This window comes from Mya arenaria, chromosome 5 (genome assembly GCF_026914265.1).
Source record: "Mya arenaria isolate MELC-2E11 chromosome 5, ASM2691426v1".
In the NCBI taxonomy this organism is placed as follows: Eukaryota; Metazoa; Mollusca; class Bivalvia; order Myida; family Myidae; genus Mya; species Mya arenaria.
The window spans coordinates 7,155,625-7,183,622 of NC_069126.1; the positions used below are offsets into that span (position 1 = coordinate 7,155,625).

The 27,998-nt window shown below is 37.1% G+C and overlaps 1 protein-coding gene across 2 annotated transcripts; it reads right to left on the reverse strand.

Moving 5' to 3' along the window:
* Positions 1 to 80: 80 nt before the first annotated feature.
* On the reverse strand, positions 81 to 27,998 carry LOC128234832 (monocarboxylate transporter 13-like). 2 transcript variants are annotated; one of them, XM_052949370.1, is made up of 7 exons: positions 27,873 to 27,998; positions 17,192 to 17,885; positions 14,891 to 15,034; positions 8,015 to 8,467; positions 3,736 to 4,005; positions 1,710 to 1,835; positions 81 to 964 (listed from the first exon to the last, which is right to left on the reverse strand). In XM_052949370.1, the coding sequence occupies exons 2-7, from the start codon at positions 17,811 to 17,813 to the stop codon at positions 765 to 767; spliced, it is 1,815 nt and encodes a 604-aa protein (XP_052805330.1). In that variant the 5' UTR covers positions 17,814 to 17,885; positions 27,873 to 27,998; the 3' UTR covers positions 81 to 764. The 2 variants fall into 2 exon arrangements, with proteins under 2 accessions (XP_052805330.1, XP_052805329.1); XM_052949369.1 differs by lacking the exon at positions 27,873 to 27,998 and adding an exon at positions 22,871 to 22,890.

The window sequence follows — 27,998 nt, forward strand, 5'->3', positions numbered from 1 at the left end:
AATTGATGTTTTATGCATTTTTCTTAAACCGATAGTGCCATAAAACATTATTTTTTGAACGGAAATATGAAAATCTACGATCTGATATTTTGTCAGCAATCTTTTATTAAATGGTTTGCAGATACTTACGCAAAAATTTGGTCTTTCCAAGACAAAAACCAAAACAAAAAAAAGTTGTAAATACGGTATAACTGTGGGAGTGCAGCTTTAAATATTAAATGAAATACAAACTTACCATAAAAGGCGACGTGGTCCTCTTACAATATTGATCAACTGTTTTGTTTACCCCCTGCCATGCACCAAAACGTGTGTATGCTCAGGTCTGATAACGTCATTTCCACTTATGAGGTATATCTTTAACTGACAATAATTATGTAAACAAAGTGGCTTTAACATTGACATCGTATACCAGGTACACAATTTTGGCATGTTCTTTCTGATGTTATTGTTTATTAAATAATAAATTAAGGCTACATAAACGGCATAGAAGTGGTGGCCGAGATATAAGTGCCCCCGGTTTTAGAAACTCCACAATAAGTATTATATATATAAAAAACTTGTTTACAAGTATATGGATGTTGACCATTTCAAAGTGTTGTTGACATTCTTGCAATAAAGGCGAGAGGCCCTCTAAAAATCAAACGAGTAAAGAATCGCCAACTGGTATACATTTGTAGTTTGACTTCACACTTTTGCACAACTCTGTTCACACACAAGGTTCGTCCAGTTGTAATGTCACTTCCGAATGTCATATCCGAATATTCTCACGACTTTGACGTAATCTCAAGCTCCATGTCGGAAATGAAAACGACCTCGTTCACCTTTTTGCAACGCGCCTCTTCCCGCCGTTTTTCCCAGCGGCTGATTGCGCGCAACGGGAAGCAAATCACACCGGAAAGAGCGATAGCGATTCCCGCCAGATAGAAAGCTCCCCCGTAATCCCCTGCATCGTCCGACAACGCGCCTGGAATACATAAATGACTGATATAGAGGTGAGAAAACAGGGGCGGGTCCAAGATTTGACATGAAAGGGGGCGTAACTTAGGGGCATAACCTTTTGACGTGCACCCCTCCCACAGAACCAATATTTATTTGGTTTAAAGTAATGTCAGGATGGTTTGGTAAAATAACAATTTAAAGTCCGAAGCGGTGCATTTTATTACTTTTTTTGTCTCCTATATTAAAATAAAAGATATTGGACGGGCGGCCGCTTCGGGTAGCCCCCCCCCCCACCCCACCCATCGGATCCGTGTCCGCATACAATGCGAATGCCCAATCTCTACGCTTTCAGAGATGTTGTATACACTTTAACTGAGGAGGGCAACCTATAGAAACCATGGGGTAGCTAAAAATACCGTTTTGGGCAATATAAGTTTGAATCCCAGCGTTGAAAAGAAACTCTTGCTGCTAAACGTACGTTGCCACTTGTTCAGTAGTGGTCAATTTAAATGTCATAATATAAAGGCTTTACCAAGAGGTAAGAGGCCCATGTGCCTAGGCTTCATTATGCCTTGACCCCACCGCAAACCTCGGGAGGTTCAAAAATTATGGAAACCAAAAGGGGGATTCATCAGGAGATTAAGTATACAGTCGAAGAGAGAAGCATAGGCCGAAATAGTGGATCTACAATGTAATAACGATGAATGACATCTTAACTGTAACATAACATAAACAGACGGGGAAAGGGGGATCAGCACCAGCCCACGTACCTGCTATGGGTGCTCCTATAAATGCTGATAAGCCCTGACACATGGTGACTAGCCCGAAAGACGACGTCAGTTTCTCTATACCCAGCAACTCAGCCACAATTATGGACCGGTATGAAACAAACACGGCTGAAATCAAATCAAAAACATTTTATACATTACAATATACTTATCCTTAATATAAGTTTTATTATTCTTAATATTATTGCAGAGTATTTGTTCACGGTGTGGCAAATGATTCATATCTATTTATTGACATTGCATGTATCTAATCTTTTTATGTGACTTGTTGAATTCACGTTATATAAATAAATTAATGTATTTTTATTCTAAGACTATCTACCTTGTGGGTATACATCACATAAACATATGCTCTGTTCTTAATTACCATCAGAGTTCAGCATCGTGTTATGGTTTGGTCGTATTTGTTCTTGCTTTCTGTTATTGAGGATAATTATTTACTTCAGTGTAAGATCGTAATATATTTCACCGAGTTAGCACCGAAAGTTATATTTAACTATATTTTTCGGTTTCCATTTTTTTCATACTTATTTTAAGCGAAATGTTACGAACAAATCTACATGCCTCCCTCATGTTGATCAATATTAAGTTTATACTTTTAACATGATTCGGAAATGGTTTGAATATACTGCCATGTTTCTGCTATATCGTGGTAAGAGTTAAATGGGTTTGAACTTAATAGACCTAAAGCTGCCAACTGTCATATTATATATATCTTCTAAAAGTCATGTACTGGTATGTGGCATTTTATAACTAGATAAAGAAAAAAACACATTGCTTACATAAGTGAAAACAACGTGTAAAATGATAAACATCGATGCAAAGCATCAAAAGATATCTTTTCGAACTAAAGAGTGAACACCACGCGTCGTCCTTGACGTGGCTCAGATCATTTATATGGTGGGGTACTTAATTGTTATTAATATCGTTGTGTAATTGTTCGCGAAGTTCTTATTGCAAACAGTCAGATAATTTAAACTGTATAAAATAGCTTATAGCTTATAGCTTATATAACGTGGAAATTATGTTTTAAAATAGCTTTAAATTTCATTTATAATGGTTTTGTACGAAAGAAGATGTTCGAGCATTCAACTTCAAGAGATCATTTGAAGAAATGTCGACGGTGACGTAATTCAAATTTAAACATAGGCATTTTTACATACTTACCATCGAAGGGAAATAACAACCGTTGAATTGTAAAGTATTTGCTTGCAATGTAAATATTCCATTGATATGTTACCTTAAGTTTTTTTGTGTGGATCGATTACCCTATTCCTTACAGACGGCAAGTATGTTTATTTCTAAAAAAAAATTATATTTAAACATAGGCATTCATTCTTAATTTTAAAAAAAATGATCGAAGGGAAGTAACAACAATTGATTTAAAAGTATTTCCTTGCAGAGTAAATATCCCATCGATATGTTAGCTTAGTTGTTTATTGTTGTGTATCGCTTACCATATTCCTTTTAGACGGCAAGTGATTATTTCCAAGGGAAGGGAAGTAACAACAATTGAATTTTAAACTATTTCCTTGCAGTGTAAATATCCCGTGGATATGTTAAATGTTTAAGGCCAAAATGATATTTTCACTGTTGTATTTTAACTCTTTTTTTTTGCTTGACGAAAAGAATGCAATACTTTATACTTGGTGACGTTTTAACCTTTTCGCCATAAAAATAACTAGACTTCGCTCTTGTAAATCGTTAAAAAAGACTCGTACTTATATTTGTATTAAAAGGTCGTATATTTTGGAAACTTTAGTCTTAAAAGTACATATTTGTACATTACAAACACATTTTGACACCCATACGGCCAATTTCATATACCCGCAAGGTAAAAAACCAAGCTTTGTTATTTTTTTTTTTATTTTTTTTTGTTTTAACATAAAAAAATATGAAGGAAAAACCAACATGAAAAAAGGTTCGAATAAGAAATGCATAGTAATAAATTTGATGAAACAAAAAGGGTAATAAGAAATTCGCTGTAAACGATATAGCTATGTCATACCTATACTTATCCCGAAGACAACGGCGTACGTCGCCATTCCGCTGAACACAACATACATGGGTACAAACATGGTGGAAACGCCCCCTATAACTAGGGCAACGCTATTGATTATGAGAGCGTCGGCCCAGGGTCGGTCCGCCAACCAGCCGACAAACACGCGCGCCACCGTGTTCAGAATGCCGATTATGGCAATAATCATCGCACCTTGCTCTGACGTCATACCGACGTCCACCATGAGATCAGGAATGAATGTGAAAGGAATGAAAAATCCTGAAATGATAAGTAACTGGGTGTTAATTGTACTGCCATGACATCAGGAACTCTTATACATTTTTTATATACACAACAAGGTATTTTCTCCGGGTACTCCGGTTTCCCCGACAACACAAGACCATACTCTCGAGCAACATCGTGCCAACGAGAGTGATCAATATAAGTTGCAATAGCTTGTTTCACAATTGTTGTAAAATTAAATATGTTTAAACTAACGGAAGTGGTACCCATCACGGTTAATTAGGTTAATGCAAAATGAATGATAATATCTTAGCATAAAAAGTAAGTTTCTTGCCTCAAAATCAAAGCCATCGTACATAATGTCTTTCTTGCTTAATCGTGAAAGCGTATGAGACATCATGTATACAAAAATTATCAAATTATATTAGAGTATATAGAGGATATGTGTTTATTTCAGTGTAAGATCGTCTTTTATTTCACGAGTGTCTTAGAAAAAACATGTTTTCACGAGTGGCGAAACCACGAGTAAAAAAAATACTTTTCCTATGATCACGAGTGAAATAAAATACGGTCTTACACTGAAATAAACAAATTTTCTGTTTCTTTTATACTTATTTTCCGAGTGTCATAGAATTTTAATTTATTTTCTTAATAACCTCAACCAAAATTATAGCTGTCAATTTTCTATTTCCGGTTTGTTGAGAAAAGTTCTCTGATATTCTTTTTTATAGTTTATTATTCGCTCGTTTTTAGTGCAAAGATTTCATGAACAGTTATCAATGAAGTTTTATACGTGCATCTATGTTCCAAAAATTAACGAAAACACTTTGATTTCAAGCGGGGCATGAATACATAAGCAAATTTCTACGCCGCCATTTATCGAATGAGAATTTGAAAGGTCTAATGCAAATTCACTCGGACATACAAGTACGTACTCCCTGACATCCAATCACATACGCTAAGACATACAAACATTTACGCTCGGACAACCAATCACATACGCTAAGACATACAAACATTTACGCTCGGACATCCAATCAAATACGCTAAGACGTACACAAATTTACGCTCGGACATACAATCGACTATGCTCAGACATACAAACATTTACGCTCGGACATCCAATCGCATACGCTCAGACATGCACGCACATACGCTCAGACTAACACGAGCACATACACATATCAACGTAATACTAAGTTTGCCACCTGACTGTACATTTAACATATTTTGACTGAACTATAATATCAAATAAACACGCTTGGGTTATAATTGACATGTCAAACTAAGGTCAACTACCGGGCCTATTAGTTATTTTCTGGGCCTATTAGTTATTTTCTGAGCGTGTAGGCCAGTAAATTATACATATAAATTTTCCCATCTTTAATAATGGCTGATAAATGTGAAAAATGTCACACGGTCATTTAACAACGAGTAAATAAAGATTGTAAATGATACTTGAGTATGATTTACTACACTTCAGTGTGATATGCATTGAAGCGCCTGAGATAATTTATTTGTAAGTGTTTCTAGTTCATGGTCGTTTGAGCCCTTGCCCGAGTTGTGCCTCTTAAAAATGTGTATCGTTGAATTTGACTACTGGGTTTGTCCCTGCAGTTTTCATTATTTAAAGTGACACTCTTATTCAAAACCAATACATAATACATGTATTACAAACATCAATTTTGACTGCTAAACCTGTACTACTTACTTAATAATGCAATTATGGAAAATATTAATTACTGAAAACAAAATTGTAACTGTGTGTTTAATAGCAGAAAGCGCAAAAATATTAAATGATTGGTGAATGCTAAAATATTTACTGTGATCTAGTATAGATTCTTAAGGTAGAAATACCGTTTTTTATGCACATTTATTTCAAATTAAACTCGGTTTCCTTCATAAAAAACATTGTTTTTGACATTTATTCATCCTTAAAGAAATATTAAAACAATACTATTAAGTGTGGTAAATCTTATTTGGGAGTAAGAGTGCATCTTTAATTGAAAGTGGACAAACACTTTTTGAAGGGAGACTAAATTTGAGGCAAGGTGTATACCCACTAACAATTATCAAACATCCATTATAAAACAGACCACAGTTTCTATAAAACAGACCACAGTTTTTATATCTATAAAACAGACCACAGTTTCTAAAAAACAGACCACAGTTTCTATAAAACAGACCACAGTTTCTCGAAAATGCTAACGTTCTTACTCCATATATCACATCATTTAAAGAATGTTTTGTCATGTTAAAACAGACGAATTTACTTCTGTTTGTCTCCAATTCTGAGTGCTTTTGCATGTAGTAATTTTAAGAAAATGAAATTTACAATTTCTTGCACTTATACTGAACGTCAACATCATGCCCTAACATATGTTTCAACATAATTTACGGGGATAATTCACTTCTTACGGAGTCTAAACAAATAAGATTTTGAAGCATGTTAAGTTGTCGTTTTGTTAAACGAACTTAGCAAGTATACGAGTAAATACTTCAATATTTTCGGGAAACTGTGATAAACAAAATCCTAGTACGAGGGTCAGTCGTTCCCGGACCGTGTTTATGATAACGAAACTGATTGCTTTAAAACAAAAATAATACAGTAACTGTATTACTATCATTTGTTGTAGCAAAAAATGTATTTGGAAGTGATGTTGCAAATGTTGATACTTCAGTTACGAGTTGAAAACAAACTTTGAATGGTGGCCCTTTCACAAAGATCTTAGTCGACTTAAGTCGTAAATTGATATAATTTAAGTGCCATAGTTTCATTATTTTGCTGCATATTTGTGTGAAATTAGATTTAGCTAACATTAATAATAAATACAAAGTTTAGGAACAGAAATCGATGTTTGCCGTGTGTGACGTTTATACAGATTTAAGATGATTGAAGTAATATTGAAGCGGCAACCTGATCGATCTAATTTCATCGTTCGATATTGTTTAACATCAAAGGAAATTATTCATATGGAGTCACCAAACTTGATTCAGCTTGTAACTGGTTCATATCCGATTCCCGGGACAACTCAATCCAAGAGGTTCTGGGTTCGATCCCCACCATGGCTTTCAAAAATGGACACAATCTTGGTTTCTCATGCACCAGTCAATGGTAACCACGTTCCCCCCTCCTCCCCGATGTCCGTGGGTATACAGGGGATAGCGTGGAAAATGGGTCGTGTTTTTACCTTTCAGTAGGCCCCGCAGTTCTGAGAGAATGCGGTGGTTTTGATTTCGCGCCGCAATTAGCGGGGAAATGGGCCTTGCCTAGGACGGCGAGGGCATTTGGCGGGGATTTTTACCTGCGGTCTGTCCCCAAAGGACGGGGGTTTTACCTGGGATTGGCTGGACCGAAAGTCAAAGTCCCCGCTATTTCCACTGACCTTGAGGAGCGTGGTTACAATTGACCTGTGCATACAGCAGACTCATTAGTGATTTTTTAAGCTGTCAGCTATGGGCCTTCTTCGCAATCAATTATGTATATAATCATACATGTAAATCTACTTGTTCATATCCAGGCCAAGATAATAAGGAAATGAAACCCTAACAAGTTTGAACAAGTACTAAGGCCTAAAAAATACATTTGGTTCGGGTAACCCGACCATGCCTACAAAATAGGCACCTACTCTACCATTTTAGTCAGTTTTTAAAAGAAAATAAAATTTAAAAAACAACATATGTTTTAATATGTAGTTTTAAACCTTAAAAGCTTTATACAGGCAATTACATTAACACCATTCTCCAATGGTGAAAATATCATTTTTATACATGTATATAGCCTAATAAAAAAAGAAATAAATGAAAAGCATACTGACCCTACATATTTTGATAAGGATGTAACCCTAACCATACCATTTTTAAGGCCTTACGAATTATTTCAGATGTAACGTAAGTGCAACGTAATTGATTTCCATTGTTCATCAATATACTAGTACGCATTTCCTAGCCCAACATAGTATGAAGAAATGTATTTCTGAATAACACATGTCGCAACTTTTAATTAAGACCATTACATACTGTACAAAAGGGCTTTCACACTTACCAAGCATGCATAGAAAGCAGGACATTCCATAAACAAGAAACGTCGGGCTTTTTAGAAGCTCAAAATCGAATATGGACGATATATCAAAGTTACAACACTTCTTTGCAGGTTTTTCAACCGAGGAATTATGACCGGAAGCACCGTCTAAAAGTTTCTCCTTTATAGCACGCTCTGCACACTTGCTCTCTCGCTTCCGCTCAGAATACGTTTGCGAACCCTCGAGGGGCCGCAGCAGGGCGGCTATAGGTATCCCGTTGAGTACAATGGCGGAAATGATCATCATTGCCCCCTTCCATGTGTATTTTTCTATAAGGAACTCGCTGAGCGGCGCAAAAACAAAGCCGCCGATGCCACTTCCGCAGACAGCGATGCCGGTGGCGAGGGCGCGCTTTTTCTTGAAGTAGTGGCCCACGGAAACAATGGACGGGAGGTACAGCAGCCCAAGACCTGCACCTGGAACCGGAAATAAAAAATGGCTGTGTTTAATACGGTTCTCTCACATATATCATATTCATTAATGGCGACAACTTTGTTGAACAACATTTGCTTTAATTTAGTTACTTCGTTCCTTTATTCAAACATACACCAACTGACATTTAAAACATTTATCTTCAACTCACAGGTACCAATTCACCATCGCTACACTAACGAAGAAGGAGAGCCTTAATCAATAATAAATATCATCACGGACTTTTTGTGTGAACTCATTCACCAAAAGGTGCATTGGGACGAAATGAGACTAAATTTCGCGACCAAAGATAGAGATGACCTTACATAATACTCTAGCCAAGGTCAACGCCCTTGAAGCCTCACTTGAAAACAACTTTACAATTGTATCACGTACACCCTCCTCTCACACAACGAACGTTAGGTACAAGTTATCTAAATCAGTGGATAAAGGGCAAACAGTCAAAATTGATTGACTTGACTTTAAATGACCGAAAAAGCATTGAAACGGGACTTCCATTTAGTTTAGGCTATTGAATGGATATTTATCTATCTCTTAGTAGCATAAAATGTTGTTGTTTTTTAAACCCACACATTTCTTTATCCTTAAAGGGACTCGCTCATGTTTGTATTTTTGTAAAATGCACTTACGAAACTATTGTTCAAAACAGAGCGTTGCAAATCATTAGGTGTGTTAAACCTAAGATGCTTACTGCAAGAACCCTTCAGCAAATGAGTAAATGTCGATATATGCTCAAATAACGTCCGTGGAGACCACAATTTTCAATAGCGTTACTAACGGCTTTCAGCGTTTCGTTGATTGACATTATCATGTGATGTTATCAATGTATTGCTAAAATGTCAAAATATCCGTCCCTGCGTATATGTCCCTGTGGCTTAGTGGTAAAGGCGTCGGTTTGCACCCATTTCAACCAAAGAAATAATTGTATACTTCATGTGTACATTTTCTGGAATTTCGATATCATAGAGTAAAATAATGATAAAATAAGGGTTTTCAGATGCATTACAGGGAAACTTTGACAATTTTTTTTTATCCTAAAACATAAGCGAGTCCCTTTACTACTTGAACTATATTCTCAAATAATGGTATGAGTACATTTGCATTGTATATGTATTCATTACCATAACAAACGACATTCAGTCAACTTTAAAACACTCGACAGAGGCGTATCTAGCCCTTTATATATGTGGATTCCTAATTGTGCTAGGAGGGTTCGGGGGCATGTTTCCTCGGAAAAGTTTGAAACCATGTTTGGTGCATTCTGGGCGTTCTGGGGTGCTTAAATTAGTAGTGGAAAATGGACAGTTTTAGGATCATGTAGTCAAGTACGCATACTGCAACTTTGGCCGATATTTTTTGTCAGAATCATGTGGATTCAGCCGCGTACTCGCGTACGCAGCTACGCGCTTGGTCGAAGTTAGCAATGACAGCGAATAACAAAACATACCATTATTTGTATATTCTTGTTCGTTTTCTTTAACTTATCTTTTAAAGTTTTTTTAATCGTTGTTTACGTCAGCGAAATGAATTGGCACGGATCGAGTTAAAACACCCGTCAATATGTAGGGCAAAACGATTAAACAGGCACGGATCGAGTGAACAGGCATGGATCGAGTTCAACACTGTGGGGTTAAATAAGATTAATATAACATTTATCTTTGTGCATAACGAATACCGAAAGATAAGTGTGAACAAAAAATAATAAAAAAACCACATTGTAGTTGAACATTGTAGTTTTGCATTCATATACAGTAAGTAGCGGTTTTGGGATAACTATTTTAGTCTTCTTGGTGGCATCTAGACATAAAAGAAAATCCACAATGATATGCATTATTGCCAAACCGTTGGTTACAGTTCAACAGTTCGATAAAGGTTAAAAGATGATTGAGTACAAGTTGTCGGAAATCGATTGTTTGCCGCCAGAATCGGCAATCATCGATGGTTTAAAAATCGATCATCGCTAACAATAACAAAATATTCACTTTCATTATAATTGTGAATGATTGATAAAAAAATGCCTCTTCGATTATTTCCGATAGTCGATTATGGCAAGTGTCCGCTTTTCTATCTCCAACATAAATTACTTATCGTATGCCGAAGGAAACGGCCCTGAGCAACTTAAAACGTAAATGAGTGTATCTGTGTATCCAATCTTAGCTGTGGAATATCGTATGTTTTTGAACATTCATAACAAACACTTTTGTCAAGTCACTATCACACTACAACTGCGTATTTAACTAAATATCATTCATAAGCACAAACATAAATTATAGTTGCATTGTAGTTGAGAATTATCTGTTTACGATATAACGATACCAGGACAGCTTAATTCAACGGTATCCTATTTTAGAATACAAATGTGTTACACTTGTTTATTGAATACGCAAAATTACAAAGATTATACAGATTTTTAGTTTCAAATTACATGTGTTTAGACATTATCAAATTCAACGCGAAGTAAAAAGGTCCTTAACGAACGCAGGTCGATAACCTATACGGCAAACAATGATGTGCAGAAAATAATACTTATAAGCATTTATAATCTATGCAACCCTGCTCCATAAATACCGTGTCATCACACTAGTCTACTCTGCTTCATAAATACCATGTCTTCACACTAGTCTACCCTTCTCCATAAATACCGTGTATTCACACTAGTCTACTCCGCTCCATAAATACCGTGTATTCACACTAGTCTACTCCGCTCCATAAATACCGTGTCTTCACACTAGTCTACCCCGCTCCATAAATACCGTGTCTTCACACTAGTCTACCCCGCTCCATAAAAACCGTGTCTTCACACTAGTCTACTCCGCTCCATAAATACCGTGTATTCACACTAGTCTACTCCGCTCCATAAATACCGTGTCTTCACACTAGTCTACTCCGCTCCATAAATACCGTGTCATCACACTAGTCTACTCTGCTTCATAAATACCGTGTCTTCACACTAGTCTACCCTTCTCCATAAATACCGTGTCTTCACACTAGTCTACTCTGCTCCATAAATACCATGTCTTCACACTAGTCTACCCTGCTTCATAAATACCGTGTCTTCACACTAGTCTACTCCGCTCCATAAATACCGTGTCTTCACACTAGTCTACTCCGCTCCATAAATACCGTGTATTCACACTAGTCTACCCCGCTCCATAAATACCGTGTCTTCACACAAGTCTACTCCGCTCCATAAATACCGTGTCTTCACACTAGTCTACTCCGCTCCATAAATACCGTGTCTTCACACTAGTCTACTCCGCTCCATATATACCGTGTCTTCACACTAGTCTACCCCGCTCCATAAATACCGTGTATTCACACTAGTCTACTCCGCTCCATAAATACCGTGTCTTCACACTAGTCTACTCCGCTCCATAAATACCGTGTCTTCACACTAGTCTACTCCGCTCCATAAATACCGTGTCTTCACACTAGTCTACTCCGCTCCATAAATACCGTGTCTTCACACTAGTCTACCCCGCTCCATAAATACCGTGTCTTCACACTAGTCTACTCCGCTCCATTAATACCGTGTCTTCACACTAGTCTAACCTGCTACAAAATACCATGTCATCACACTAGTCTACTCCGCTCCATAAATACCGTGTCTTCACACTAGTCTACCCTGCTCCATAAATACCATGTCTTCACACTAGTCTACTCTGCTCCATAAATACCATGTCATCACACTAGTCTACCCTGCTCCATAAATACCATGTCTTCACACTAGTCTACCCTGCTCCATAAATACCGTGTCTTCACACTAGTCTACTCCGCTCCATAAATACCGTGTCTTCACACTAGTCTAACCTGCTACAAAATACCATGTCATCACACTAGTCTACTCCGCTCCATAAATACCGTGTCTTCACACTAGTCTACCCTGCTCCATAAATACCATGTCTTCACACTAGTCTACTCTGCTCCATAAATACCGTGTCATCACACTAGTCTACCCTGCTCCATAAATACCATGTCATCACACTAGTCTACTCTGCTTCATAAATACCGTGTCTTCACACTAGTCTACTCTGCTTCATAAATACCGTGTCATCACACTAGTCTACCCTGCTCCATAAATACCGTGTCTTCACACTAGTCTACTCCGCTCCATAAATACCGTGTCTTCACACTAGTCTACTCCGCTCCATAAATACCGTGTCATCACACTAGTCTACCCTGCTCCATAAATACCGTGTCATCACACTAGTCTACTCTGCTTCATAAATACCATGTCATCACACTAGTCTACCCTGCTCCATAAATACCGTGTCTTCACACTAGTCTACTCCGCTCCATAAATACCGTGTCTTCACACTAGTCTAACCTGCTACAAAATACCATGTCATCACACTAGTCTACTCCGCTCCATAAATACCGTGTCTTCACACTAGTCTACTCCGCTCCATAAATACCGTGTATTCACACTAGTCTACTCCGCTCCATAAATACCGTGTCTTCACACTAGTCTACTCCGCTCCATAAATACCGTGTCTTCACACTAGTCTAACCTGCTACAAAATACCATGTCATCACACTTGATCCGTCCATCCAGGCCACCGCGCTGGAACAATATCAAGTCATCATACTAAGCTACCATACTGCAGAAATAGCATGTTATCACACTTAGTCGGTGCATCTAGCTATTCTGCTCCATAAATAGCATGTTATCACACTTTTTCGGTGCATCCAGTCTACTCTGCTCCATAAATAGCATGTTATCACACTCAGTCGGTGCATCCAGTTTACCCTGCTCCATAAATAGCATAGTTGGTTGTCCGGTTAGCGCAGTGGTTAGCGCACTCGCTTCTCACCAAGGCGACCCGGGTTCGATTCCCGGCCTGGGCGCATGTGAGTTTGGTTAGTGGTCACCAAGCCGGACAAGTGGGTTTCTCCGGGGTCTCCGGTTTCCCCCACAACACAAGACCACACTCTCGTGCAACATCGTGCCAACGAGAGTGATTAATATAAGTTGTTATAGCTTGTTTCACAATCGTTGTAAAATTAAATAAAGTTTAAACTAAATAGCATGTTATCACACTTTTTCGGTGCATCCAGTTTACCCTGCTCCATAAATAGCATGTTATCACATTTAGTCGGTGCATCCAGTCTACCCTGCTCCATATATAGCATGTTATCACACTAAGTCGTTGCATACAGTCTACCCTGCTCCATAAATAGCATGTTATCACCCTTTCTCGGTGCATCTAGACTATTCTGCTCCATAAATGGCATGTTATCACACTTAGTCGGTGCATCCAGTCTACCCTGCTCCATAAATAGCATGTTATCACACTTTTTCGGTGCATCTAGACTATTCTGCTCCATAAATAGCATGTTATCACACTTAGTCGGTGCATCCAGTCTACCCTGCTCCATAAATAGCATGTTATCACACTTTTTCGGTGCATCCAGTCTACCCTGCTCCATAAACAGCATGTTATCACACTTTTTCGGTGCATCTAGACTATTCTGCTCCATAAATAGCATGTTATCACACTTGATCCGTCCATGATCTAGGCCACCCTGTTCGAACAATATCCTGTTATCATACTAGGCTACCATACTCCAAAAATACCATGTTATCATTACTACAGCTGCATTCTTCTTTTTTTTTAAAAACAAAACTTCTTTAGACTGCATGATATCTTTTCATCGTTCCACGATGTATACTTCAGTTATATTTTCAATGGTGAGTCAACTTCAAAGAAGCATTGTCATTAAAGGCCCCCACGCGAACGGCTATCTCTCAAAATATGCACAGCTCAGACTTAGATGAATAAGGTGTGATAGTTTGAAGAATGTCTTTATTTGGTGCCAAAATTTATTTCAGTCCTGACTGATATTTATCGATAAAATTATTCGGTCTTTTATAAAAATACACAGAACAGCTGAATACTGGTTAGAACGACCTTACTGCTAATGGTATGAAAATACTAAGTCATGTTACTACGTTTGTTTACGGGGCTAAACTGTTGTAACAAAGGAGGCCACGTAAACGATTGGCATTCCAAACATTGCTCACTTAAATGGCACATATATCATATGGTGCAATCGTCCAGCAGTAATAGCATGTTCCCACAATGTCAAGCGTTAAAGTAACATGAGTAAATCTGTTCAGAAAGTTGTGCAGACAACAGTATTGGTCTATTATTCGAGATACAGTTGAAATTCGCTATGACGTTGTTATCTCGATTTTCTGGTTAAAGTGTCGTTTTTTTCGGGGGTTTTCTGTCTAATTTTACACTTTTATATATTTCGGCTATATCAAATGTTCGTTATCTCGAAGTATTTCACGCGGTCCTAACGACTTCGACATAGTATCTTAATGACCCGATTTTGTTTGTTTCCAGTTCAAATATAAAATACAACTGCCCTGAGATAATATTAAACAGAACACTTCATACCTCCCAGAAGGCCATAAACGACGATCATGACGCGGACGTTGGGGGAATACGCACACAGGAAAAACGAGACGGCGGCAAGGGACGCTCCGAAGATGGCCACGGGTCGGCATCCAAACACCGCAACCAGGATACTGGCTATAGGGCCTGTTAAAATAGTAAAAAATGTTTTAGGTCAGTTGAACATTCTACAATATGAGAAATACGCGGACATAGAGTGGCAGCTTCGACGAAAACGCCGCAATGGTTGTCCATGGCGAATATAGACACTCATCCCCGCCCCCAGAGTTGTCCAAGTAAACTTTTCTGACGTAAATTTCGGAGATAGAATAAATAAAATACACACAAAAATGCACTATTTTAGTCAAAAAATAGCCAAACTCTTCTTTTACCACCATATACCGTAATTTAAACCCTGTTAACTTCCGTCGTAAGGGGGGGGGGGCATTCCCGGTGTTACACACACTCTAACGCTCAACCTACCCAATGGCTCCCCGTACATGGTCACAGGCTGATACCATAACGAGGATATTCAGCAAGAACAACAAAGCGGATTTCAGGTGACAGCGTGCAGAATTTTAAGGGGACAGCAGTCCGAGACGCTGCGACGATAGCCTAGGACAGGCATCCAAACACCGTCATTTTACTACTGGGACATAGTAGTTAGTTTAGGATTTGATATTTTATAAGTCATATACAGGGGCGATTCAGGAGTTGACGTTAGAAGGAGCGTAAGTCGGGCGTAAAACCTTTTGACATTCGCCCCTCAGGGCCGAAATCGAAATAGATAAAAAGAACGGGGAGGGTGGCTAGTTTCCTTGGTCATCATGAAAATGTTAACAATTTCTAGTCGGAAATGTTGCATTTTGGGCGTATTTCATTACCTTATTTTCTCTGATATTGACTTTAAAGTACACTTAGACGATTGTAGGGCGGGGGGGGGGGGGGGGGGGGGGGGCTTCATTTTGCAATTATGTAGTATAGAAACAAAACAAAATGCACGGGTAAAATTAACGTTCGTCATTTTTCAACAGTTCTGGCCCCGATTTCTCGAAACTTCTTAAGTCCCTTATAACAGGATTAAGCTAAGCTCACTATTTTTGGTGTTCAATAAATTGCATAATATTAACTTCTTTAAGAATTTTTATGCTTTAGATAGGAATTATCAATATGATTATCACAATAAACCATTTTTCATTTATCAAAATTCAATTTAAGTATGTATTTTGGCTAATTAAAATAAGCGACTTAAGCCTGTTAAGCTTAAGAAGTTTCGAGAAATTGGGGCCAGGAGATTATAAACTTATAAAAAACCTACTCCGCGCAGTTCATTCCATTCGGAAGACCTCGGTTATTTTCCAACATATATCTAACCCGAAGCTTGCCGGAAATGGCCGAGCTGTTACGATTTAATACATTCACTTACTTTCAAGACGATAAAGATTAGAATTCTTGATTACACTTTTCATGTTTTTCTAAACTCTTATTTCTTATGATTGCATTTAAATTCAATTCGCTTCGCCAAATACGTAATTAAACAGATAAACGTTTTCAAATGGAAGTTTGTTATCACAAGACCACATTTGTTTATCGATATCGTTTAACGAACTGCATGTAATTCATCCAGAATAGCCACCGGCGAATAAACGCAAAATGTTAATCAAAGTTTTCATACAAATAAAAGTTTCTAAATATTTGTACAGCAACGGATACAGAATTTGTTGATTTAATTTTTCCTCACAGTAAGACGACCGACCATCCGAATATGACACGGAAAATAAAACGCTGACATGCCAGACGTAGCGAGATTACGCTCCGCCCTAGAGCAAATGACAAATTGCCATTAAAAGGCCGATCGACTACTTTCACCGCCGAAAGCCTGCTCACGACCTATCTGTACATATAACGTTAATTGCATCAGCCAATACAAGATTGTAAGAAAGGGTATTACAGGGACTAGACACCAGATGGGCCCAAAATCGGCAAACAAAATATTTTCTCAAAACAAGTCTAGAATTGTCAATACTAGCTTGTTTGAGACTGATAATACATCATTTTACATGATTAAAAGAATATTTTGTCTCTTACTCAGTTGAGTTTACCCTTATAAAAAACCCGGATAATGGTTTCCCAGTTTATAGTGTATATTTAGCATGTGAAGTCATTCAGTCTACCGACGCTATTTTTAAATTTACTGGGAGTTACGTGGTAGACAAACCCAGTTTATTATGAATTGGAAATACAAATGTATACGCAAACACTGCGAATTTGTGGTGTAGCGTAAAACATGAGTTGAACACTCACCTATTCCGAGGTAGGTTCCGTTCATCACGGAAATAATCCAGGAAGTGAGACTCTTGCTCTCCTGAAAGTGATCAAGCAGCTCCCTGTAGAAAATCCCGAACGAAAACGAGATCCCGTCCAAAATCACACCAACCATGAACGCTGCAAACGTCACAGCCCACCCCCATCCTCCGTCCGGCGCGTTGTCATAGCAACTCTGTTGCCGAGTCAATTCAGGTTTTGGAGGACTGGGGTCTTTGATCACTGATTTAAGCTGCCCTGAGTTTTCATCCATTTCGACGTGCAATTTCTTTGTAAGTAACGGTGAAACGTCTTTTGATGACGTGCCGTTAGTTTCGGACACCATATTGCACGTTGAAAGGGAACCGTTTGTTTTCGGACATGGTTCCACAGTCCCTGAGTTTTGACAGGAATGATTTTGATCTACATCCGCTAGTCCACAATTTTCACACTTAAAAACATCACTGACCCCTCCCCCTAAAATATCATCACACCTTTCTAAACTTTTCCTATCCGCGCCGCCATTACTGTGATCATGCGATTGATCCTCCAGGAGACCCATGGTTTCCTCTGCGCCATTTTCCGGTACCCCCGGCTTGTAGTCCCCTCTTTCCATCGTCATGTTGCGTCACTATTTTAGCGTTCTATTTCTGTATTATGAACGCTATCACCTCAAAACTATACAGCCCATTACCTGAAATAAAAGTTGTAGCATATTATATCGACGAGTCTGTTATGAAATACCCAGGCGAACATGTTTGTGTACTTTTTCTGTTCTTAAAGCTGCACTTTCACAGATTTACCGTTATAACAAGTTTTAGATTTTTTGTCTTGGAATAATTAAATTGTTGTGTCAATATCTGCAAACAAGTGAGATAAGACTGCTAACAAAAGACCAGACGGCAGATTTTCATATTTCCGTTGGAAAATTAATGTTTATGGCTTAAACCGTTATTAAAGGTTTAAGAAAAATGCATAAAACATCAATTTTTGAACTTATATATGAAAATCTGCTATCTGATTTTTTGTCAGCATTCTTATATCACAGATTTCCATGCATTTTCGCATAAATTGGCTCCTTCCAAGACAAAAAAATGTCAAAACGTTAAATCTGTGAGAGTGAAGCTTTAAGTTCAGAACAGAAAAAAGTATAAAAATAAGTTAACAGTTGGATAAATGGTACATAAACTCAACTTCAAGGTTGCTTTAGTCTCTATGGGTTTTATTCAAACGACAAAACACTCCATTATACAACTTATTATGCTATAAACCACATGTGAAAATGTATCAAAGCAGAGAATTTGTTTCATATAAGAGGTCGTAAGTGCAGGGCATACGTAGCTATGGCGGCCGATTTCTGCCATTTCGTGTTTTCGCTCCACCACTTGGCGCATTTTCGTACCGCCACTTCCGGATGGCATGACGGTATAATTTGTCATGATTTTTTTGCGCATGTCTACTGGAATGCAAAATGGCGAGAATGGCGGGCGAAAATGGGAAATGGGTCAAGTGGCATGTCATTCGGAACACCTCGGCCATTTCCGTCAAAAACAACCTCGGTTAAATATGGACGGTTTAAAATGTCAGAACTCTTAGGTTTAACTACGCTGCAAGTAGATCGAGTAGTGATCTCAATTAAGTAGTCAAACTTAATTACTTAACTCTGGGAATCTTAATTATTTATGCAATGAAACACTGGCAATCAATTTAAACTTAGGAATACAAAATACACGTTAAAAGACTACAATTAATTTATACTATGATTTATAATTTTACGAACTCATTCTATTGATGTTCCGGTATACATCCGAGGTTGTTTTCGATGGAAAATGACCGAGGAGTTCCGAATTGTGGCGTTCATAATTATTTCGCATGTTCACCCCGCCCCTTTCAAGAGGCATTTATCACTAAGCGCCTTTTCACTCCGCAATGCGAGGACTTTCACCCTTTCGCCACAAAAAGGGTGAAAATACGAAATGGCAGAATTCAGTCACCATACATATTTCTTCATGATAATAAAATACGTTCTTTGACTTGCAGATTGTACGAACAAAAGAATACCTGCGTGTGTGTATTCCTGAGACATACATACGAAGAAAATATTTCATTCCGAGAACCGTTACGAAACGTACCCATACACAACATATCGAAACGAGAAGCCAGGATTATACAATCGAAAATCTCTGACAACAACATGGCTGGTCCGTTGTAATGTATGATAAAGAATACGGTTTTATTCAAAGTATATTTAAAACAATTCATAAATCGTTGAAAGGGAAGAGAAAATAAATGTAATAAATTGTGTACAACCTGTATTAAGTCAACTAGTGTGACACATCGCTTGAAACTAATCACTGTAAAACCACAGGGAAGTTATGAAGTTTATTTCACGGTCATTTACATAAAAATAATCACGATGGCTTGAAGATGCTAATCAAAAATCTACGTTTGTAAAGTTCACAGTTTATGAACTTCTATGTACTGTAACAGTATTATCAAAACAACTAAACGCTTGACCTATGAAATGCCGACCTATAAACAATGACGTACTGTTTGAATAAAACGTCGCATGCAGTCGACAGTAGAGCCGAAATAGAGGTGCACCTCAAAACATATGCGGGCATCTCTAAACATGGAGGTGCTATTCTATCTAACGAAGAGGTTCAGGCCTTAATATGCAGGTACACTTTTATCTAGTTCTGAGGTACATGCCAAATAAAAGAGGTTCACCTCTATCTAATTTAAAGGTATAGACCTAAAAATAGAGGTACACCTCTATTCACGACATAGAGGTATACATCTTAATATAAAGAGGTGCACCTCTGTTTACGACATAGAGGTATACATCTTAATATATAGAGGTGCACCTCTGTTTACGACATAGAGGTATACATCTTAATATATAGAGGTGCACCTCTGTTTACGACATAGAGGTATACATCTTAATATATAGAGGTGCACCTCTGTTTACGACATAGAGGTATACATCTTAATATATAGAGGTGCACCTCTGTTTACGACATAGAGGTATACATCTTGATATATAGAGGTGCACCTCTGTTTACGACATAGAGGTATACATCTTGATATATAGAGGTGCACCTCTATTTACGACATAGAGGTATACATCTTGATATATAGAGGTGCACCTCTATTCACGACATAGAGGTATACATCTTGATATATAGAGATGCACCTCTATTCACGACATAGAGGTATACATCTTAATATATAGAGGTGCACCTCTGTTTACGACATAGAGGTATACATCTTAATATATAGAGGTGCACCTCTGTTTACGACATAGAGGTATACATCTTAATATATAGAGGTGCACCTCTGTTTACGACATAGAGGTATTCATCTTAATATATAGAGGTGCACCTCTGTTTACGACACAGAGGTATACTTCTTGATATATAGAGGTGCACCTCTATTTACGACACAGAGGTATACATCTTGATATATAGAGGTGCACCTCTATTTACGACACAGAGGTATACATCTTGATATATAGAGGTGCACCTCTATTTACGACATAGAGGTATACATCTTAATATATAGAGGTGCACCCTCTATTTACGACATAGAGGTATACATCTTGATATATAGAGGTGCACCCTCTATTTACGACACAGAGGTATACATCTTGATATATAGAGGTGCACCTCTATTTACGACACAGAGGTATACATCTTAATATATAGAGGTGCACCTCTGTTAAAGACATAGAGGTATACATCTTAATATATAGAGGTGCACCCTCTATTTACGACATAGAGGTATACATCTTAATATATAGAGTTGCACCTCTATTTACGACATAGAGGTATACATCTTAATATATAGAGGTGCACCTCTATTTACGACATAGAGGTATACATCTTAATATATAGAGGTGCACCCTCTATTTATGACACAGAGGTATACATCTTGATATATAGATCTTAATATATAGAGGTGCACCCTCTATTTATGACACAGAGGTATACATCTTGATATATAGAGGTGCACCTCTGTTTACGACACAGAGGTATACATCTTAATATATAGAGGTACACCTCTGTTTACGACACAGAGGTATACATCTTAATATATAGAGGTGCACCTCTATTTATAACATAGAGGTATACATCTTAATATATAGAGGTGCACCTCTATTTATGACACAGAGGTATACATCTTAATATATAGAGGTGCACCCTCTATTTATGACACAGAGGTATACATCTTAATATATAGAGGTGCACCTCTATTTACGACACAGAGGTATACATCTTAATATATAGAGGTGCACCTCTATTTACGACATAGAGGTATACATCTTAATATATAGAGGTGCACCTCTATTTACGACATAGAGGTATACATCTTAATATATAGAGGTGCACCCTCTATTTATGACACAGAGGTATACATCTTAATATATAGAGGTGCACCTCTATTTATGACATAGAGGTATACATCTTAATATATAGAGGTGCACCTCTGTTTACGACATAGAGGTATACATCTTAATATATAGAGGTGCACCTCTATTTACGACATAGAGGTATACATCTTAATATATAGAGGTGCACCCTCTATTTATGACATAGAGGTATACATCTTAATATATAGAGGTGCACCCTCTATTTATGACACAGAGGTATACATCTTAATATATAGAGGTGCACCTCTATTTATGACACAGAGGTATACGTCTTAATATATAGAGGTGCACCCTCTATTTACGACATAGAGGTATACGTCTTAATATATAGAGGTGCACCCTCTATTTATGACACAGAGGTATACATCTTAATATATAGAGGTGCACCCTCTATTTATGACACAGAGGTATACATCTTAATATATAGAGGTGCACCCTCTATTTACGACATAGAGGTATACATCTTAATATATAGAGGTGCACCTCTATTTACGACATAGAGGTATACATCTTAATATATAGAGGTGCACCTCTATTTATGACATAGAGGTATACATCTTAATATATAGAGGTGCACCTCTATTTATGACATAGAGGTATACATCTTAATATATAGAGGTGCACCTCTGTTTACGACATAGAGGTATACATCTTAATATATAGAGGTGCACCTCTATTTACGACATAGAGTAGCACCTCTATATTAGACCTGCATCGAGATCTCTAATTTGAGGCTTGATAATAGAAGTGCACTGCCATATGCACGCCTGCTCCTCTAACAATAACGAGGTACACCTCTTAATAATAGGTATAACTTAAGAATATTAGAACAGGTATAGAAGGCGAGTTTTGAGCCAAACAGTAAGTAATGCTGTACATCGAGCTGTCGTCAAATTCTGTGCAGACATTGAGAGACCATTGGCTTGCTTCTAGCGGGGACATGTAAAAATCGGACCAAAACCATAATCGATAATCGGATTTATCGGAATGGTTATTTCAATCAACTATCGATTACACATACTCGAAACTAAAAAAAGCACGAAAAAGAGCAGTTGCAAATGTTGTGTCTCAAACCGATATTCATAAATATAATCGATTTTACTACGCCAGCGATAATCGATTTTTTTTAGAACGGTTACGATTATCACCGATTTCGGAAGCAAGTGACCGATTAGTGTCGTTTAATCCGTAATAAATCCCACCAATTCATACTAAAGCAGTTAATTAAGGAAGAAAAGTGCAACTACCTTAATGAAACAAGTAAGCGGTGACTGATACCGGTACGGTCAGTCTGAAAGTAAGTCCGGGGTTCAGTACATTCTTTCAAAATTGTCCATCTATTTTGATACATTTCAGTTGCATTTATTAAAGCACAACGAGAACAAAAACTGGTACTTAATTCAGAATAGTACAGATAATAGTTGTTGAACACAATATGAGCCGCATCGCGCGAATTTTGTATTTTGGATATATTGTATATATTTGCTTTGATTGAATATTTCATTTTTTACGAGTTTGACACGTATCTCCATTATAAAAGTCTTCAACATCAAGGTATCTGCAAAACTGGTCAATGATAAATGATTTGAATAGATTAACTTTCAGGGTGGGGTCGGGGTGGGGTGTATCCTAACCATAGCTGAATACAGAGTACAAGTTTAAAGATTATAAGGAAATCTTCAAAATCTCCGGCTGTACACATTGGACAAAGAATATTGTATACACCTGCAGCCTATAACAAAGGAGTTGATGCACAGTTTCTAAATCTCTGATTGTAAACATTGACCAAAGAACAAACAGAGAAGTTGCAGCAGTGCACTTCAACATCTCAGAATAATAATGAAATATTGTGTACATTGTATATAACAGCGCAAAAGTTGCACTGCTACAGTGCACATCACGGTATATAGTGCATATCTATTGGGCATAGGAGCTGCTTGAACAACTCGGACCTAAAACTCAACATGTACCTTGCCGTATAGATTTCATTACTTATTCTAGATTTTAATAATATACCATTTAAAAGACATTTCAAAAGTAATAACTGAACATTTCATGATGATATTACTAATTTGCGTAAGATACGTGCTTGCATTTTCAATACTTTTGAATACTTAATTTGACGTCACACTCATGACGTCACAACAAGAGTATACGTTATTGAATGACATGTTATGTAAAATCAGTAAACCATACCATGGTTGAAATAACGGGCATAATTTAATGAATGAATTGCGGGGTTGATGTCATTATCGGGGTATGAACGCAATTGGGCTGGTCTAAGTGTGTGGAGTCCGAACCCGCAATTCATTCCTTATATTTACACCAATAGTTCATTATTTTATTCAAGAAACGTTAAAAAAGTATTTCATTTAATTTCAGATTACCTTTAAGTATTCCTTTCTTACCCATTCTGTAAATAGGACGACTCGACTGCTACCGGAAACATTTTTTTAAATGACGTCACAATAACGCGGGAAAAGATCAACCACTTGCAATCGCTTTTAAACAAAAAGTTGAAACACTTTTGGCAACAAAACGTTTAAAATTAAAAACTTAGCACTTTCTAAAATGTTGAATTATATTTTACGGGACCTGCTGACACAATACAAACAATAGCAAGATCAATAGTTTTCATGTATATTGTTGTGCGATGAATTGCGATCCGAACATATCCGAAGATGTTGCGTTCATCGATTGGCAGTTCATTTAAGGAATGGAAGTTGAGGTGTAAATATTAACGTATCATTATTCTTACGTGCAGGCGCGAAGCTGTCGTTACGCCAAAAAACCCGGGCTTGCACATTATTTTCCCGATTTAAAGTACATGAATTTTTCTGTTTATATTTGAAGTCAACATTTGCATTTTAGGGTTTCAAAATGTTAAGGGTATGGGACATTCCCCCGGACCCCCCTAGCGACTTCGCCGCTCAATCCCAGCTTGCACATCGTTTCATGTCCAGCTACTAGTCCAGCTACGCGCCTGACTTGTTTATAATTTTAGATTTTTAACATGGAATCTATAAGGAGCATAAATAAAGTTTGATGGTTCACTTAAAAATGTTTTCAAACAATCAATCTGATACAAACACAATGTCAGAATACAGTGGAAATAAGTCGTGATGAAAGCACCAGACATCACGTGACATCAAAGAACCGGTGCCGCGCCACTAGATTATTTCCCTGGCTTGTCAATCAATTTTTGGGTGGAGTCGGCGTTTGTCAGTCAACGTTTTGCCGGGTGTGCGGACGTGACAAACTGTAAGCAAGTTATCTTTCATATTTTTAAAAATATGAAAGATAACTAATACATATGGCCGTTTGTTTGTTTAATATGTTTAAATCACTTTAGCGTGGAAATAAAGAGAATAATAATAATAATATAAGTATGTAAGTTTATTGAACTAATGAAATCGCAAAACATCGTCATAACAAGAAATCTATGTAAATTTATATATGCCAACTATTTCTTCTAAGACATTCTTTGATAAATAATATGATTAAGACCATAAAGTAATATATGATATTAGCCTCCCAAATCCCTATTATTTTGTTATTTCAGATCTGTACCATATACGTTTTGATTTCGATATCTATCATTTGTATCTTTGAAACATTTTTCTTATCTGTTTTTGTCTATATTTGTATTTCTTGTACTATGACATGAGTGTGACCATATTCATTATTTTCTGATGCATATCATATTTTGTCAACAAACTGTTATTAACATGTTAACGACAGTAAAAAATATATCCGTCTCATATAACAGCAGTAGATGCACTGCTTCAATGCCTATCACGTTATACAGTGCATATTAATGGGGGAGAGGAGATTGTCCTTTAACTGCTTGAAAACCTTACCTCGTATCTAAAAAAAATCGTGTACTTTGCAATCAAGATTTAATGACCTATTCTAGATTTTATTATTATACTGTTTAAATGGCATTTCAGATTTTAAGATCATATCTCTAAAATTCCATAACAAACGTGTTTAAAGGTAACACACTGTAATGGTATTGCGCATTTTGAATACTAAATTTGACGTCACACACTGGAAATAATCAGGCAATTTTTCAATTAAATCTAAAACAATAGGAGAACCGGGACCGACCTATATCAGGGTATATCACTATCGTAGAAAATTTTAAAAATTAAATGGTCAGATTTTAACATGTTCATTCAAGAAATGCACATTTTTAAGAGTATAACGAAAACAAATCCACACTACGTCAAAGAATAGGGTCGGTCGGATAAATAAAAACTAGGACCAATCCTACCGTCCCAAGTGAAAACAAATATTTTTTTAAGCATAACGATGCAAATGTCTTATATACTATTAAAACATTAGTTAAAAAAATGTCATAAAGAATAAAAAATATTCGAAGAAGTAAAACACATTGAACAATTCATTATTTTTGGGTATTTTTATTAATGATTATTTTATTTGAAATAATTATGTCCGATGGGCAAAATAGCACGACGCGGCTCATTTCATACTAACAGTGCGTGTATATGTTGCATGTTATCAAAACGTGAGGCTGCATCCGTAATTCGGTTTGTCCTCTGCTGTTACCGAACACAAATAATCATTTGATAATGGAATTATTTTGTTTTGATAATGAAGACATTTTGTAATAAAGCAATATAATAGGGTATGAATAATCTGCCTATAACATTTTAAGAGTCTGATGAATATGTTCTGGTGCGAAAAATGTCAGAGAAATGTTGCGTTTATAAAACGAGATTTACCCTCGGGAATAAATAAACCACAGGGGCAAATATGTGCAAATACACGCAAATACTCACGGAGATTAATTTACTTCCTGTGGGAATTATTTCATGTCATATAAAGGAAATTTGGCAGGGTTTTACTGTAAATAATTGATAAACAAAACAAATTCAAGTAAACACATTGTACAACTTCATTTATTTTGTTTAACGTCTTTGAAATATCTCGGCAGTGGGGTTGTTATCAAGTTCGGCTATTATGGTCTTTCTTTGAGACTCATATGCGCTTAACCTTTAAATACATTTAATTCAGTGGGATCGTACTCCGATTTATCTTAATACTTTTGAAGCTATACATTTTAAACACATTTTTTATTTGTTTTAGAATGAGCATATCCAGTTTAAAAGTTTTCTGACAGTATGACAATAATTTTCTTCTAAAGACAAAAAGTTTTCCTTATTATTTTCCTGGAATTACAAGAACATTATATCGTGAAGTGTATAAAAGTGATATTAAATACAAATTTTATTTATATCACACTGTTACATTAGTAGTATGACTTTCATCAGTACGGCTTATGTAATTTTCAAGCCAAACTATTGGCATTTCATTCAGTTCACGTACAAAAATGAGTCCCCAAATTCCACATCGGCAAATGTTGGACAACATTTTACAAACCTGAAAGAAAACTTCACAGTGACTTATAAAATACACAAAATACGGATGAGTCCGGGGTAGAAACGCTCTGTTACCGATAACTCTATAATAAAAGGCTTTTACATTCTTAGTTTTGACAAGGCGGATTCTAGGCGCACAGCCTTTAAGAGTCACTTAACTCACAATAGAATATCATCAATAACGTGTATACCCCCCGATTGGTGGAGATGCTGGCACCATTGTAACAAGGTACAGAGACAGACCGAGTGTACACATGTGTGTGCTATCGGCTTGATCTAAGTGATACATTGACAAAACATTAAATCCTATATGCAGCGTTTGTCTTATGTATGCATCGAATTTGTTACATGTTATGGGAAATAAGTAGTACAATACTTTGATTTAAAAAGTAAACTTGGACGATTTTAAGGGGTGGGGTGGGTGCGGGCGCCACCCCCGGACCGCTTGTGGGTACTGGCTACGCTGCTTTAAATTCAACACTACTAGTAGTACAGAGCAAACAGTGGTGTGTTATAACCTCTAAAGAGTACTCAACAAAGCGCTCTTGTAACTTAATTAGTCTTAAGCACTCTTAACGCTTTCGTTCAAATGGCTGAAGGTCAATGCAGGAATACGCCACAAAAATACCCCTGTTATTATAGGTCCATGCTCCCGAAGCAAGAATAAAAGAAAGCTGACATAACAGTATCGATTGAGTGCGCGCTTACTTCAGAGACTTGGCGATTCAGAGACAAAAACACCGGCATTGTCCTCCTAAAATGTTTAAGGAAAATCGAATTAAGAAATCAGATACAGGGATCTACACATCAGTTAATAACTAAGACTATTAATGAAGAAAAGTACCTTATTCCGGAGCCATAAATATCCAATGACTGAAAACTAACAATCCAATTCTACGTTCATCCAAATCAGCTGATATACACGCTCTTACTAAAACATCTGGGTCACAGGCGACCACGCTAGTTTCTC